The sequence below is a fragment of the Lissotriton helveticus genome, chromosome 1_1, assembly GCF_964261635.1.
Source record: "Lissotriton helveticus chromosome 1_1, aLisHel1.1, whole genome shotgun sequence".
NCBI lineage: Eukaryota > Metazoa > Chordata > Amphibia > Caudata > Salamandridae > Lissotriton > Lissotriton helveticus.
The window spans coordinates 59,281,454-59,298,471 of NC_136057.1; the positions used below are offsets into that span (position 1 = coordinate 59,281,454).

The 17,018-nt window shown below is 46.1% G+C and overlaps 1 protein-coding gene across 1 annotated transcript in view; it reads right to left on the bottom strand.

Moving 5' to 3' along the window:
* The window catches only part of LOC144823427 (lysozyme g-like), a 249,141-nt gene that overhangs the window by 8,912 nt on the left and 223,211 nt on the right, over positions 1-17,018 (bottom strand). Inside the window, exons 6-7 of the mRNA XM_078681972.1 lie at positions 12,868-13,064; positions 4,363-4,501 (exon numbers count right to left, since the gene is read on the bottom strand). Coding sequence (XP_078538098.1) covers positions 4,363-4,501; positions 12,868-13,064 — 336 coding nt within the window. The remainder of the gene's footprint in view (positions 1-4,362; positions 4,502-12,867; positions 13,065-17,018) is intronic.

Sequence of the window (17,018 nt, forward strand, 5' to 3'; positions counted from 1 at the left end):
TGAGGTCCGTGGGGTCTGCTGTTGGTTTCTTCCGGAGGGCGCTGAGCTCGGCGTGCTTCCAGCTTTCCGGGAAGGTGGCGGTGTGGAAGGAGGTGTTAATGATGTCCCGGAGTTGGGGTGCGTTGATGGAGTCGGCCTTGTTGAAGACGTGGTGGGGGCAGGGGTCGGTTGGTGATCTGGAGTGGATGGTGTTCATCGTGCGGGTGGTGTCTTCGGTGCTGACTGGGATCCAGTCACAGAGGGTGGTGGTGGGGGGCGTTGGTTCGGTGTTTGGGTGCGTGGTTGGAGCGCCGAAGCTGTTGTGTATGTCGGCGATCTTGCAGTGGAAGAACGAGGCGAGTGAGTCGCAGAGGTCTTGCGAGGGAGTGATGTCGTTGTTTCCGGCGCTGGGGTTGGAAAGCTCTTTGACGATGCTGAAGAGTTCCTTGCTGTTGTGGGCGTTGTTGTCCAGTCGTTCTTTGAATGCTGTCTTCTTGGTGGTGCGGATCAGCTGGTGGTGTTTGCGGGTGGCGTGCTTGAGGGCGGTCATGTTCACTGTGGTCTGGTCGTGGCGCCAGGCTTTCTCGAGGGTGCGGCAGTTCTTCTTGGAGTCCTTGAGTTCGTCGGTGAACCAGGAGGCGTTCTTATTGCCGGGTCTGCTGGGAGGGTTTTTCAGTGGTGCGAGGTCGTCGGCGCAGGTGGTCAGCCACTGTGTGAGGTTGCTGGCTGCTTTGTTGGGGTCCGTTGTGCTGGCGTGAGGGTTCTGGCTGAGGGAGGTGGTGAGCTGCTCGGCGGTGATCTTGCTCCAGCTCCGGCGAGGAATCTGTTGCGGGTGGTGGTGGGTCATGGTTCTTCTGAAGCTGAAGTGGACGCAGCTGTGGTCAGTCCAATGAAGTCCAGTGGAGTGGCTGAAGGAGATGTGCTTGCTGGAGGAGAAGACGGGGTCAAGCGTGTGGCCGGCGTAGTGGGTGGGGGTGTTTACCAGTTGCTTGAGTCCGAGGTTGGTGAGGTTGTCCAGCAGGGTGGTGGTGTTGGTGTCGTTGTTTTTCTCCAGGTGGAAGTTGAGGTCTCCTAGAAGGATGTAGTCAGTGGAGGGGAGGGCGTGCAGGCTGATGAAGTCCGCGATGTCTTCGCTGAATTGGGTGCGTGGTCCCGGGGGTCTTTAGATGAGGGTGCCTCTGAGGGTCGTCTTGGAGTCGTGTGTATCTGGAAGTGGAGGTGTTCGGCGGCGGTGAAGGAGTCGTCGGAGTTGGTCGTGATGCGGATGGTGTTCTTGTATATGATGGCGATGCCTCCTCCAGTCTGGTTGACGCGGTCCTTCCGGGTGATCTTGTATCCGTCCGGGATGGCTCTGGCTTTGTCTATCAACACTAGAGCGTAAGTTAATAAATGATTGTAGGGAAGAAATTAAAATGTGTCTTGAAGATGATATTAATGCCAACATAATACTTTTTAACTTCTCCAAGATAAATAGGGTTGTGGAAGGTTCCTTAAGTCGTCCGTATAGAGAAAACAAAAATCATAATGTGGGCTGGTTTGATCAGAACTGTTCCAGAGCGCTAAGGGACCTGAAAAAGGCCTTGAATAGTAAACCTAGACAAATGGATATTGTTAAAAACGTACGTCTCACTTATAAGTTAGCAATCAAGGGCAGAAAGGTAGAGCTTCAAACTGAAGCTTGGGATAAACTGAGTTTAGTAGCGGACACGAATAATAGCAAACTTTTTTAGGAAACAGTGAATTGCCCCTTTTTGAAGGACGATCACATTCCGGAATTGAATTCCTTAGTCAACTGCGATGCCTGGGGGGAACACTTTTCTAGCATTTTTAACTATCCTGATAGGAGTGTCTTAACCCCTTCGCTGCTCGCGGTATTTTCCCGCTGTGCTGGGGGTCGGGGGGGCACGTACAGCGCCCCCATGCTCATGACGAGGTCAGCTCGTCATGTGCCACGGCGCTCGTCATGAGCACCGGGGCGCCGTCGCTCATGACGAGCTGAGCTCGTCATGAGCATCCAAGGAGTTAAATTCTAATGTACCTTCCCAAAATGATACTATCTGGCCTGTATTACCCCTGCTGATTGATATCGAGGAAGTCTATGATGGACTAATAAAGAGCAAGGGGGTCAAGGCCCTGGGCCCTGATGGGGTGCCAATTGACCTATATAAGAATGAAATGGAGCTGTGGTCTCCAATTTTAATAAGAGTTTTTAATGCTGTTGTTGAGGATTCATTTCCGTTGTCATACGGTCATTCGATAATCATACCTATCTACAAGAAAGGGTCAAAGTCTGAACCGAGTAACTATGGTCCTATTTCCCTTTTGGACTCTTCTATTAAGATAATGAGTAGGATCTTACTTAAAAGACTTGAAAGTTGGGCGAATGACAATATGATCCTCTCAGAAGTACAATATGGATTTAGAAAAGGCCTAGGCACAAATGGAACAATGTGTAAACCTAAACCTATTGATTAGCAAATATACCCTAGCAAAAGAAGGCAACTTATACCTATGTTTCGCGGACCTCAGCAGTGCTTTTGACTTGGTTGACCATTCCATGCTGTGGCCACTTTTATTAGAAATGGGCGCCCCTAAAGGGATTGTTTTCTTTTTAGCAAGATTATACGAGAAACTCTCTAGTAAAGTGCGGTATGGACAAACAGGAGAATGTACTCCTTTTTTTAATGTTAAACGAGGCATCCGCCAGGGATGTGTGCTGGCTCCATTATTATTTTCATTATTTATTAATATTGTAGACTTAGCATTGAGGCTAATTCCGGCAGATTCCCCTATGATTTTCGAGAAAACCGTGCCAATTCTCTAATATGCCCATGATGCTGTTTTACTCTCCCGTACCCCTATCGGATTACAGCGCCTTATTAACAGTTTTAAATTAGTTATTGACAAAAGGAAGCTCCTTATAAATAAAACAAAAACATTCATTATGGCATGAGGTAAACACCCCAAATTGACTAGGCCCTTTTATATTGATGATTTTAGGGTCCAGGTGATTAATTTGTTTTGTTATTTGGGAGTGACTTTTTCAGGGATTGGAACCTAGGTCCATGAACATGCCAATGTTAGGTCTAAAATGTCGAGGAATGTCAATGGTATATTTAGATTTGCTGCTAAATTAGGAAATCGTAGACCAAAGGATATGGTGGATATTTTTAAGGCTAGGTGTGTGACAGCAGCTTTATATGGGGCAGGACTTTGGGGATATTGTACAAAAAATTCCCTACTAACTGAAGAGAACCTGTTCCTTAAACATTTATTATGTATTCCGCCCTCCGCCTCTACCGAATTAATCCATAATGAGGTAGGTCTAGATTATATCTCAGACCTAGCGGCTATGCGCCCTGTCCTCCTCTGGAAATCCATATGCAGTAAGGAAGAGACAGCATTCACACAAACCTTAATTTGAGATTGTCTAAGGTTAGATAATAGCAATAAAATACAGTGGATTAAGTATGTTTGGTATTCATTTGCTTGCTTATTTAAATGTGATATATGTTTGGACCCATGCCTTACAGATTCTATATCAACGTCTGAGATTAAAACAGTTTTTCTGGAGGCGAAAAGGGCATCCCGTTCCGTTTTAATTGAGAAACAATCGACAGTGATCTACTACCGGCAACTGGAACTTGTAAAGGGTTTCGAACCGTATTTAACTTTTGTAACAAATATTTCCACAGATATGTATTGACACGCCTAAGATTAGGCATAGCCCATCACTTGGTAGCTTTTCCTAAAATGAAACAGAGCACCACCATTCCGTGTCCATGTGATGGAGCTTCTCAGCAAAGTTGCTTCCATATTTTACTCTTTTGTAAATTTTATTCGAATTTTAGAATGTTTTATCTAAAACCTATCTTTTTAAAGTAAAATATCAGATCCCCGCAGAATGCCATGAACCTGCTTATCGGTATGGAGGAACCAGGACTGTGTTTCCACCTAGCATCATTTTTACTAAAGGCTATTAATATCAGGAAATCAATTTTTATTAACCAGTGATTGTATTTTTAAGGGCATTCTGGATTGTGTACCATTTTGTATTTTGCACATTGCACTTTATGATGTTCCCTTGTTGGACTTTGCCTCTGGAATCTTAGTCAAACTCATGAAAGGCTATCTTTTGCACCAATTGTATAATGAACTTGTGTCCGACGCTTTTTATGGATGTAGTTACCTAAATCGATGGTATCTTCCTTTTGTATGTTTGAGCTATTGTTATGCTGTATGGCTGATTAATTCAACTGTTCCTGTGAGGCGCAAAGAATGGCCTTAGAGCACTATCGCCTTCTGTAGTACAGAAGAGGCCAGTGTTGTCAGCTGCAAACAGTCCAAGTGATGCATGTGAAAGACAAGTATTTAAGGACTCACCTTTTAGTTGCTGCTCCCTTGTCCACTTTGGGAACTTCTTCTGGATGGTGTTGATCATATGAACAAGGGTCCCAGTGGCTTGTGAGAGATGTTCTTTGCTGTCCCAGCCCCCTATGGGGGTGTGCCACTCCTTAGCTACCTAATGCAAAGCAAGACAAACAGATTCAAGGAGAGCATGAGTTGTGTTCACGCTTTAAATATTGCTTTGAGTGTCGATGTGCCACAGAGCTGTCCGGTGGTGACTCTCTGTGAAGTGTGTCCGGCTGAGCTAGTTAGCTTGTGAGACTGAGGTTTATTTCATATCTGCTTGTTTTTGCACACGACCCTTAGGGAGAAAGGAACTCGCTGAGGGAGTCTTGATGAACCTTGACTTAGACATGAGGAGTCTAATGTGGGTCAAGGGGGCAGCACACAAATGGGTGCCCGGAGCACAAGATACATGTGTGCCCGCTGCTTGCAATGATGGACGCCTTTGTCTCACACGATGTCATATTACAGGTGTGGGTGCATGTAAAAACAAGTCATTGCATGCATGGTAATGTCATAGGGTACCCCTTGAACGCGAGGTATGGAGGTCCCAGGGACCCCTCAAGCATGCCAGTGCAGGCAGATGCAGGCAAACTCTCCATTCACTTGCAAGTATATCCCTGTCCTCTTTCAAAAATAGCCAATAGGTCTCGCCTTTGGGATCTTATAAGTGTTGAGCCATGCAAGAGTTGATGTTGTTGCACCAAGGATATTGTACTGTATAACTAAACATAACTTAAAGGTCCCACAGGCGAGACCTATTGGCTATGCCAATGCCGGTTGAAATCGTTCTGATAAAGGGGATCTTTTCACAGTATTATAAATTAGACCTCTCTCGTGGTCATCGGTAGAACTATAGGAACTACGAGTGAATCTGACATTTGGTCACAGAGCCTACTTACGCCCATGTAGCAGTTCCTTCTTACCCGTAAATCACCCTTAGGTCATTTTACACATTTAAATCTGATGGATCTTTTCGTGTCAACTAAATAAACGGTTGCAAATAAAAAGTAAACACAAACCTCAAGCACAGCAGCTAGGACACATCTTTCAACAAATAGTACAGATTATCAGTAAAGATATCAAACATTCCTTGTAGTTTTGTTACTTCTACAGCCGAGAAAGGAAACCAAACTCCTCTCCATGTCAAAGGCATCATGCACCAGGCAACTGAAGGGTCTCCAAGAGGCCAAAGTACAACTGTGCCTGGCCCAACAGGGACATCTTCTGGCCGTTGTAACAACATCATGCTCAGTAAACTCTCCCAGGTGTAAATATTGATGCATTGACCTAGTGTTGTTGCAGGTAGCACCTAAAGAGATAACAGTGATTCTCGGACTCAAATAGTCTTCAAATAAACTACCCCCACCTACATTCATGGAATACTGAGGAGTGTATTTAAAGATTTTCAATTCAAGAACGGTTATTTTGTAACCATAAAAGTGCAATCAAATACTCAAATTACAGATACAAATTGGGGTTTTAAAAAGATGTTTGTCACATACATTGGCAAATTGGGCGTAATACATCATTAAAAGTTCGAGAGCATCATTCAATCTTAAAATACATAAATATAGATATAATTATTTTTTATAAAATGAGATATATTTACAAATCTAAAGTTCTAAGTGCCAAGAGTTAATCACCCAGTCCCCTATTAAGTACAAAACATGAGTACCCCTCTCGCACCCACCATGAAAAGAATTGATAACCACTAGTTCCTTTTTGGGTGGACAATGCAGCTCCGTACTGGGGATACATACTATTTTAGTAAATTTCTACGGATTAGCCACATTGAAAATAGGAACTTTGCTATAGCAACTACATATAAAGGGTTGGAATCAGTTCTTAGGATCCTGAAGAAGTCAAGATAATTCCTAATTCCCAGGTTCCTACACAGTTGGATTAATAATTTCCGCCTAGGAATGTTATATGCCCCACAGAAAAGAACTACGTGGACAGCCGTTTCTTCCTCTTCTCGACAACCGGGGCAAAGATGTTTTGGAACTCCAGCCCACTTACTGATTGTTGCAAAGAGAGGTAAGGTACCATGTCTAAACTGGAGAAAGAGCTTTTTTGCTAGTAGCGGCTGGATGGAATCTATAACATGCTCAAAACCATAGTGGCACTTGAAGTCGAGGAATTCAGATGTGAGTCCTGTTGTTTTGACAGACCTTAGGACTCCCATCATTTTAAACTCCTTAGCTGTAGCTTTCAGTAAGGTTTCGGATGTCGCAAGACATGAGGCCTCCGGACTAGTCCAGAGGTTTTCCATACCTATAGCACTAAGGAAGTTCCTGACATATGCTAGCCATGGTATACTGCCTGCTCCAAATGATGTCATCACAACTCTCAATTCTTCCTTATAGCTACCCAACTCAGGAGTAGACCACAACCTCCGCCAATATAGCAGCGGACGAGTTGCTATTACATCGGAAATTGGAAGGATATTTAGGTCCATCCTGAGTGGCACTAATGGTGTTGATTTTGGAAGGGCCAGAATTTGTCTAATGAAGTTGTTATCAGTTAGGGCTAGGGAGCTACAGGTTCTGTGGCCCCACAATTCTGCGCCGTATAGCGATGCAGCCCTCGCCTGGACCTTGTAAATTTCCAGTGGTGGTCCTATCGTTTTTACGGCGCAGTTCTTTTGCACTCTAAGGATTCCCCCTGTAACCTGCGTCAATCTAAGGTTGGCCTTGTCCATCTGTGGACCCCACCCCATCTTATCGTTTAATGTTATGCCCAAATAATCGAAGACAGATACCCTTTCCAGGGGTCTGTCTTCTATTATTGGGTGGGGGCAGTTTGTAGAGTTCGCATTAAAGACCATATACTTGGTCTTATTGATGTTAATCACAAGATTCCTTTTTTTACAAAATTGGCAGAACGTGTTTAGCACACGCTGCATGCCCATAGATGACTTAGAGAGCAGCAGCGTGTTGTCAGCGAACATGAGGGCGGGAAAACTACGTGATGCCAATTTTGGACAATCTATTTCCTTGGTGGCAAGGAGGTCTTCAATCAACCTGTTTAAGAAAAGGGAGACGAGGGTCGGCGCAAGTACACAGCCTTGTCTAACCCCCTTCTCTACGGGAAAAGGGGCTGTTAGTTGCCCCGACTTGCCATACCTTACTCTTGCGAAGGACCCTTCGTGGAGAAGCTTAAACTGGTAGCATAAGTATGGGGGGACCCCCATATCCAAGAGGATACTCCAGAGCTGATTGCGGTCCACCTTGTCGAATGCCGACTTCAAATCCACGAAAGTTAGATATAAACTACCACCTCCTAATGTGACGTGCTTCCAGTGGATTAGCTGGAGCCTGAACAACTGATCAATAGTGGTGGATTTTGCCCTGAATCCTGCTTGCAGAGGAGTGAGGATGTCTTGATCCGTCATCCAATCTTGGAGGCGATCCAATAGAACCCTAGCATACATTTTTTGGGAAACATCAATAAGGGTAATTGGCCTATAGTTTGCTGGTTCCATTGGAGATCCCTTTTTATAGATAGGAATTATCTCTGCCCCAAACCATGTGGAGGGGGCGGTTAGTCCCCCTAGAATTGCATTGAAAAGTGCTTTTAAATAAGGGGCCCAAACTGCTTGCTCTTCTCTGTACAGGTCTCCTGGGATCTTGTCATGGCCTGGCGCTTTATTCCCTTGCAGCTTGAGCAGGGCCAGTTGAACCTCGGCCAAGGTACAGGGTGGTATATCCCATAGGGGGTCAGGATTTAAGAGACATGTTGGTAGCTCACTCGCTTCCACTGAATAGTTTGAATACAATTCTTTAAAATGAAGGCGCCAGGATTCTTCACAGATGTTTGGATCGATGCCAAACAAGCCCAAGGATGCAAACAAGCCCAGACGGTGCAAACAAGCCCAGAGGGTGCAAACAAGCCCAGAGGGTGCAAACAAGCCCAAGGATGCAAACAAGCCCAGAGGGTGCAAACAGGACCAGGGGGGTGCAAACAAGCCCAGAGGGTGCAAACAAGCCCAGGGTTGCAAACAAGCCCAGGGGTGCAAACAAGCCCAGGGTTGCAAACAAGCCCAGGGGTGCAAACAAGCCCAGGGATGCAATCAAGCCCAGGGGGTGCAAACAAGCCCAGAGGGTGCAAACAAGCCCAAAGGGTGCAAACAAGCCCAGAGGGTGCAAACAAGCCCAGAGAGAGGGTGCAAACAAGCCAAGAGGGTGAAAACAAGCCCAGAGGGTGCAAACAAGCCCAGAGAGAGGGTGCAAACAAGCCCAGGGGGTGCAAACAAGCCCAGAGGGTGCAAACAAGCCAAAGGTGCAAACAATCCCAGAGGGTGCAAACAAGCCTAGAGGGTGCAAACAAGCCCAGAAGGTGCAAACAAGCCCAGGAGGAGCAAAAATGCCCAGAGGGTGCAAACAAGCCCGGATGGTGCAAACAAGCCCAGAAGGTGCAAACAAGCCCAGGGGGTGCAAACAAGCCCGAATGGTGCAAACAAGCCCAGAGGGTGCAAACAAGCCCAGGGGGTGCAAACAAGCCCAGGGGGTACAAACAAGCCCAGGGGGTACAAACAAGCCCAGGGGGTACAAACAAGCCCGGATGGTGCAAACAAGCCCAGAGGGTGCAAACAAGCCCAGGGGGTGCAAACAAGCCCGGATGGTGCAAACAAGCCCAGAGGGTGCAAACAAGCCCAGGGGGTGCAAACAAGTCCGGCTGGTGCAAACAAGCCCAGGGGGGGGGCAAACAAGCCCAGAGGGTGCAAACAAGCCCAGGGGGTGCAAACAAGCCCAGGGGTTTGCAAACAAGCCAAAGGTGCAAACAAGCCCAGAGGGTGCAAACACCCGTAGAGGGTGCAAACAAGCCCAGGGGGGCATACAAGCCCAGAGGGTTCAAACAAGCCCAGGAGGTGCAAAAACAAGCCCCGAGGGTGCAAACAAGCCCGGATGGTGCAAACAAGTCCAGAGGGTGCAAACAAGCCCAGGGGGTGTAAACAATCCCAGGGGGTGCAAACTGGCCCAGGGGGTGCAACAAGCCCGGAGAGTGCAAACAAGCCCAGAGGGTGCAAACAAGCCCAGAGGGTGCAAACAAGTCCAGAGGGTGCAAACAAGCCCAGAGGGTGCAAACAAGCCCAGAGTCTGCAAACAAGCCCAGAGGGTGCCAACAAGCCCAGAGGGTGCAAACAAGCCCAGAGGGTGCAAACAAGCCCAGAGGGTCATAGAGTGGAGTGGTGTAGAGTGTCATGGAGATGTGTAGAGTGGAGTGAATAGCTGTGGTGTGCTGTACAGCAGAGAGTTGTCGAGTAGTGCTGTAGAGCGGAGAGGTGTAAAGTTGTGGGGCATAGAGTGTCGTAGAGTGGAGTGCTGCTGAATGGACTAGCTTTGTATACTGGAGGTGCATAGTTTGGAGTAGAGTGTCATACAGAGGTGTAGAGTGGCGTAGAGTGGAAGTGCATAGAGTAGAAGGGCATAGAGTGGAGTAGACTGAGGTGCATTAGAGTGGAGTGGTGTAAAGTGGGGTAGTGCAGTACTTCTGGCAAGATTGAGCTCTTCTCATGAGCCGGTTCAACCAATTAGGGGAGAGGATGTAGTCTTACGGCTAGAGCGGTCAACCTCGAAGCCGGGGTAATGGGTTCGAGTCCCGGGGGACGAAGCTCAACATCCTGTGATTCTGAGAAAATCACTTAATCTCCCCGTGCCTAACAAAAATGAATGTGTCCTCGTGTAACGCAACTGGTGCTCATGTAAAGCGCTCTGATACCCGATGTCTCAGGTCTAGTTCGCGATATATAATACTCTAAAAAAATAAATACATTAACTTGTACTTCCGGCTATTCCACCAACTCATTACGTGATGATAAACACATGATGAGTGTTACAAACAGTGCTGATAATGTGGTTAACAGTCCAGGAATGGACCGTATTGTGATCATTACCCTAATATGGGTTCATCCTCACCACAGACATTCAGAGGGGTTTGGCAGAATTTAAAAAGCTTTATAGCCCCGGGTCAGTTGCATTTCTTAGCGAAAGCCCAAATTTTCAATCATGTCTTTTCCAAAGTTATATACTCTCTTATCTTATGAAACGCACCTTGATGTGGGTTACGTCATTTATCTGAAATCAAGGCCCGCTGTTGTCCAGCTGGACCCAAGTGAAGGCTCAATTCTCCGCTATATTTATATCAAACATGTATTACCCAATAAGCTCAAGCTGGTCTATTAATGCTCAAACTGTGAAATCAGGATATTCTGACTTACGCCAATCATTTCCAACCCCTGGCCTCTGAGGTGACGTGTCCACTGCTGCGGCCTTTCATTGGGGTCTCAGGGGCGACCTCAAAGATCCCTTGTGGTTAGTGTTAAATCAACCAACCCCATTGGCGGCTTTAATCAACCTGAAGCTGCAAATGGATGCCCAGAAAAACCTTTCGGAGAACCAAGGGATGGACTTAAAATTGAAGACCCTGACTTATTAACGTCACAGGTGGCAGTGCCTGATGTTACCCCTCAGGCGGTAGAACCCATGCAGATTCGGGCCTCGTGAGTGACCCTGTCAACCAAAGAAAGGAAAAGCCGTAGGGAGACATGATTGTGTTTCTAGTGAGGACATTTGGTGAGAGGCTATCCTCAGTTACAGGCAAAGAACGTCGCTCGCCCATCTACAGCGGACCTGTGAAGGGCTCACAATTACTGAAGTGTGCTTTACTGATTGATCACATCGATCTCATGCAAGTTCATTCTTGAGGACTTGTGATACTTCTTGCCATCGTAGACTCTGGAGCATCTGATTGGTTCATGGGTAATCAATTTCCAACTGGATGCTAGAGTCCTATCAAGGTGAAACGCATGAAGGAAGCGAGACAAGTAATAGATGCGACGGCTCTCACTGCAGAAGCTGTAAGTTTTGGAATCCTTCCATTACTGATTCACTTCAATGTAATCAGTGCTCCGTCCTATCCCTTTCTATCCTTTTTGGCACTACATGACCTAGGAAGCATCTCCCCCATATAGACTGGAATACGCAACCTTTAACTCATCTTACTGCGATACACAGTGCTTTCAAAAGCAGTCACTGGCAAGACTCTGGCCTAATATTGGGGCATATTTAAAAAGCCATAAAAGCAGAGATAAAACTATCACCTCATTTACAAGAGGGTGCTAACATGCATAATCGCATGTTATCACCCTTTCTCCCAACGCCTCCCTTTGCATCTCTAATAAGATGCAAAGTGGGCGTTACTGGGCATACCCCGCATGGACTATCTTGCAAATATCGCTGATGTTCACATCGCGATATTTACAAGGCATCCCACATGATTTTAGTACACGGCAGATTTTGGTGAAAACTGCCATTTTTGCCAAAATCTAACATCTGCTAAAATCCTGACTTAGCTAGGATTCTGCTGATACGACAAGCTAACGCAATATCTCCGCGATAAAAACCTGCGATAGCCGGCATTAGGAAAATGGACGCTAAGCGCGCTTTGCGATAGTTATAGCAAAGCGTTGCTGATATGCCCCTTAGAGTTTGGAGTAAGGGTTACTCTGTCACAAGCATGCGCCTTATTGCATGTGCATTATATCCCATGGCCCTTGTAATAAGGTAGATGGCATATCCACCATGATGTGACGGATGAACCCGTCCGCCAGACTCTAAGTCAGGCCATCAGCCTGAAAAACTGAAAATAAATCAAAGCCCTGCACAGAAATAGGACAAGACACGTAAGAAATGGCACCAATCCCAGTTTCTCACAAGAAATCTTGTCAGCATCTGCCTTTCTATGCTTTGAGGTACAGCTAAATTCTTCTGAAGCCACCCCAAAAGTGCAGAAAGATGTGGAGGTTGTTCCTCCAAAAAATCATGAATTTATAGATGTGTTTATCAAGCAAGGAGCCAACACTCTTCCACCTCATTGAGAGTATGACAGACAAATCGATCTATTACCTGGAGAGCCTATTCCACACGGGAAGATCTATCCACTGGAAGGTGAAAGAGGCCGACATTGTACAACAATAACTGCAGTAAAACTTTACTAAAAGCTTCATTCGACAGCCCACCTTTCAAGCAGGAGCCCCCATCCTTTTTCTGTTAAAGGCGAGTGGAGAATACCAGCCATGCATAAACTATCGAGAATGAATGTGATTATCATAAGAAATCTATATCTGCCATCCCTGAATCAAGTCACATCTGTCAAAGTATTGTATAAATTGGATCTTCGAGGAACATACAGCAACGTGAAAAGGATGAATAGAATTTGGCATTCAATCCCCAGTATGGGCATTTTGAACAACTGGTACTGACTTTCAGCTTCCACAAATCCACTGCAGCCTTCCAGCATTTTGTCAACAACATTTTCAGTGATATACTGGATCTGTGCATCGTGATTGCAGGATTGGAGTTAGGACAGTAAATATGCATCCAACGCTCAGCCCCGGATGCTAACCAGTGCAGGCAATACCACAATCTCACATAAGACAGTAGAACAAGATAACAGGAGTTTATTCATACACACCTGCATGAGTCCAAAGCAATTACCATCGTCATCCCACCCTTGGATCAGGTCGGCTCCAGCACAGGACTCCCGCGAGATAATTCCAGCAATAATACCTGCTTGGACATTCTTCTCCCGTGCTACGCTGTTGATAAGGCCCTTGTATTTTTGCATATTGGAGGAGTCAGTCTGAGCCATCTTACGAGATGCTGCAACTCCTGGAATCAAAAATCAACATTTTGTCCTTGATCACTCACAATCATGCATGAAAAAAGCTCATTAAGTTAGTTTTAGATGCAGCTGACCTGTTATTCCTTCAATCAATCAATCAATCAGAGCATTTATATAGCGCACTACTCACCCGGAGGGTCTCAAGGCCCTTCCACTTCCTACTATGGTTGACAGGCTCTGAACAAACCCTCTGTTACACAACCTGTCTCCAGTTTGAACAGAAACTATAACTTGGGGCAGAATCCATGACTCCATGATCATGCTTGGCAAAGTCAATCGAAACTGGAAAAATAGGAGCTAAATCTTGCTTCTGAGTTCAGCTGGTAGGGAAGACTTTCCTTTTATGACCTGAATTTCTACAAATATTACAGAACTTGGGAACTACAGGGAAAATGGAACAAGAACCATTGCATGAAAGATTCAAAGTTCAGGTTTGTCTACTGAAATGGATTGAGAAAGTGGTGCAAAGTTCACAAACTAAAGGCAACAGCAACAGGGATGTCAGGTTTACAAACTAAAAGAGACAAAAAAGTACTTTCAGACTCAAGTCGCAAAGGCGAAAAAGAAACTAGTTTCAGGCTCGCGACCAAAAAGTGACAGAAAAATGCTGTCCGATTTATAAAGCAAAAGGTATGGAGATGGTATTGTAAGGTTCATAAATTATAAGGACAGAAAAGTTACTGTCAGATTCCTGAACTATAATCGACTATAATGAACATGGACTGATTTACCTTACACTGCAGCGGGCTGCCAAGGTGAAATGAAAGCCATATTAAAGAATCACAGAAGAGACACAGTAAGTATTGTTAACAGCGGGTCACTTGCTTAAGGCACCTACTGTCAAAGGCGGGATAAGAGAATAGGAGAATAAGAGATTCATTCACACATTTAGACTAGTCTAAATGTGTGAATGAATCTCTTATTCTGTTATTTGCGTTTGGTACAGCAAACACACAAGATGGCTTATCATCATTGAGACTTCCCGCGTTCCATATCAATCAGCTCAAGCTGCTGAATTAGTTGCTCTGTTAAGAGCCTGTGAGCTGAGTGAGGGAATGACAGTCAATATTTATATTGTAATCATTAGACTCGCTTGCCATGTATTCCCAGTGATCATGAGGAGGCACTGTGCAACTTGTGCATTATGTAGTGCACGTGGTGCACAATTACAAGTGGGGTACCTGCATGTCCCAGACAATTTGTATCATGCATTTTCCCTTTTTGATGTTTCCTGAATAAAGAATGTATGAACAAACAGATGTAGTAATTCAAAGGATGTCCTGAGCACAGCCATGTGTGTGAAGTCCTATATTAGAACAGAAATGCTATGTACCCTGTGGAGAAGTGTGGCTCACTGGTTAGAGGAGGCAGACCTGGAAGCAGAAGTCAGCCCGGGACCAGGGTTCAATTCCCGGCTCGGCGGGGTCTTGAGTCCTAAAATGTCCATGGACTCGACAATTCTCGCTCCGGTGCCTACTTGATTCATGGGTTCACACTCTGCGACTCTGGGCAATAGCTTGCTTAATCTCCACAACGGCCCCTCGCGGCGGGATGCCTGGCTTTCACCTTGCGGATACCCTGCCGGGGTTATCTCACAGGGGAATACCAGGACGGGTTCCCTAAGCAAGCGCTTAGAAACCGCTCGGTGATTTGCGCTATATAAATTCCTGTACATTTACATTTTACCCCCAGCTGGTAGGAAAATTTACCCTTCCATTGAAGTTGGTGAGGATAATGGAGAGCCCCAATTGAAGAGACCAGAAGTGCTGCCCTTGGCCCTGTATTGTATGAGGGCGACAGTGCATTCTAGATCAGAGTTGTCCTATGGTTTTTGGCCCTCCTGAATATTGCCGCCCACCTGTTCACTGCTACACTGTTAATAGCAGGCGATTTGCTTCTGTGTTAATTGAAAGGAAATAACAAATTTTATCTTTCCTATACCGCCAGGTTCTGCAGGCTCTTCCAGAAAGAAAGGAAGTCTGGTATTAAATGACCTGCAGACCAGTAATCAGAGAATGAATCAAAGCTCCACAGCTGGAGCCTTCAACAGTTCTCAGCATCCAGAAAACAATGAAAAGTGAGCAGCGCCAGAACGCCACTGGTGACATCTCGAAAGCACAGCGTTTGCTATATCAGACGGCGTTGGACAGCAGAAGAAGGAGGAAATAGATCCCTGCTTGCCTCAAGCTGAATTTTCAGCAAAGAGCAAAAAAATAAATGGATCCTTGTTGTGAGCGACAGGGCTCATTTAGAATTTCATCCTTCAACTCTCATGTGCTGGTAACCTCTGACAGCGCGCGGTTTGGGCACAATGAAAGCGCCAGCAAGTTCTAATTCCCCAGATGCCCTTGAGCCCCAGTTTCGAGATGACCATAAGTTTGGTCACCCCCTTTTTAGATCTCGCCTAGCGAACGCAGCACATGAGCTGCTTTTCCTTGACGAGAATCTATTGTTGTGGATTTTGCTAGTAAAGGGAGACAAACCATGTGCACGCACGGACATCTGTTGTGCACGCGCATGGCGTCTCATCTCTGGTGTCTCCTCTGAAAGGGGACAGGAGATGGCACGCGTACGGACAGGAGATGTGCACTCTGTACGCGTGCACATCTCCTGTCCCCACGTGAACACAGCGGGCAGTTAAGTAACGTTTTCGTCACGTTGGCATTTCCATGTTCACACGTTTATCGTCTTTTGATGTATTTGCTAAATTGCAGCGCTTTTCTTACTGATTGAAAACCCAGAGGCCCGGAATCAAGGGGTGAAAAAAATGAATTTCCATCCTTACTCACGGAATCCGGATTAGTGAAGTTGCAAATGTAAAAGGTAAAGTGTGGACTCTATACACCTTACGTTTTAGGGGGTAGGACGGTAAACAGTGGTGGGAAGAGTATTAGCAATAGTATATGTGACAAATGCTATCAAATCATAACTTAGTGGGTGTTCACAAACATTTTTTTTCACATGATGTTTGTTGCGTGATTTACATGTCAGCTATTTTCAGGGCTCAGTTTCGGCACGGGCTCTTCAAGCCAAAGCCGATGCTTGGCTCTACTCCCCATGTTAATATGCTAGCTAGCCCACCTTTAAATATTTCTAACAATAAACCACATGCTCTTACCGCCAGACACATACAACCAAGCCCCGCTGAATAACAGCAGCACATCCCTTTTCAGCTCTCTAATCACCACGCCTTCAGCCTGTACAAACTATGTAAAAAGCCCCGCCCTCAGGAAGAGGAGGTACCGCCACCCAATGCGGTCACGTGTCAGTGAACACCTAGGCTTTGGGTAATTAACACGCAGCTCTATGCGCCCGTGTCAAGTTCACACCCACGAAGGACTGCAACTCCCCTGCTTTATAGTCCCTTGTAAACTCCCCGCTGGAGGGAAGAGATGCGGCACCTTCAGCGTTTGTGCACTGTACTCGGGCTATGCAGTGCTTCCGCTTCTCGCCCTGCCTGCCTCTCACAGAACGCCCGAGGATCAGCCCCCAAAAATACTGAATACCCTATGGCCATGAAAAGCACGACCACGTGCTCACATTGATACGGTGTGCGTTGGCTGACCAGGCCGTTTCCAAGACCCTTACGCGTTCTTACGTCAGCACTGTTTTTTTCTGGAGATACATGCCCCCTCCTTCCCTTTGCTACCCTTCTCACTAACTATTCTTCCTCTACTCCTTCCAAAGCAGCCTCATTCCCTTTCGATCGTACTATCCTCTGGCCTTCCTCCGACCTACGCATTCGGCATACTTCCTCCCATTCTCCACAAACGCTCCCATTTGTCCTCTGGCCGGCTTCCTTCCTTCCTTCCCACTTGCTGTAGGGCCCCTAATTTCAATACATTTTCCACAGGCTCCCCGTTGGAGCCCAAGTCTGGCATGTGACACGTGTCACTCTGTCATGTGGCATATGCCACATCTGATGTGACATATGCCATAGA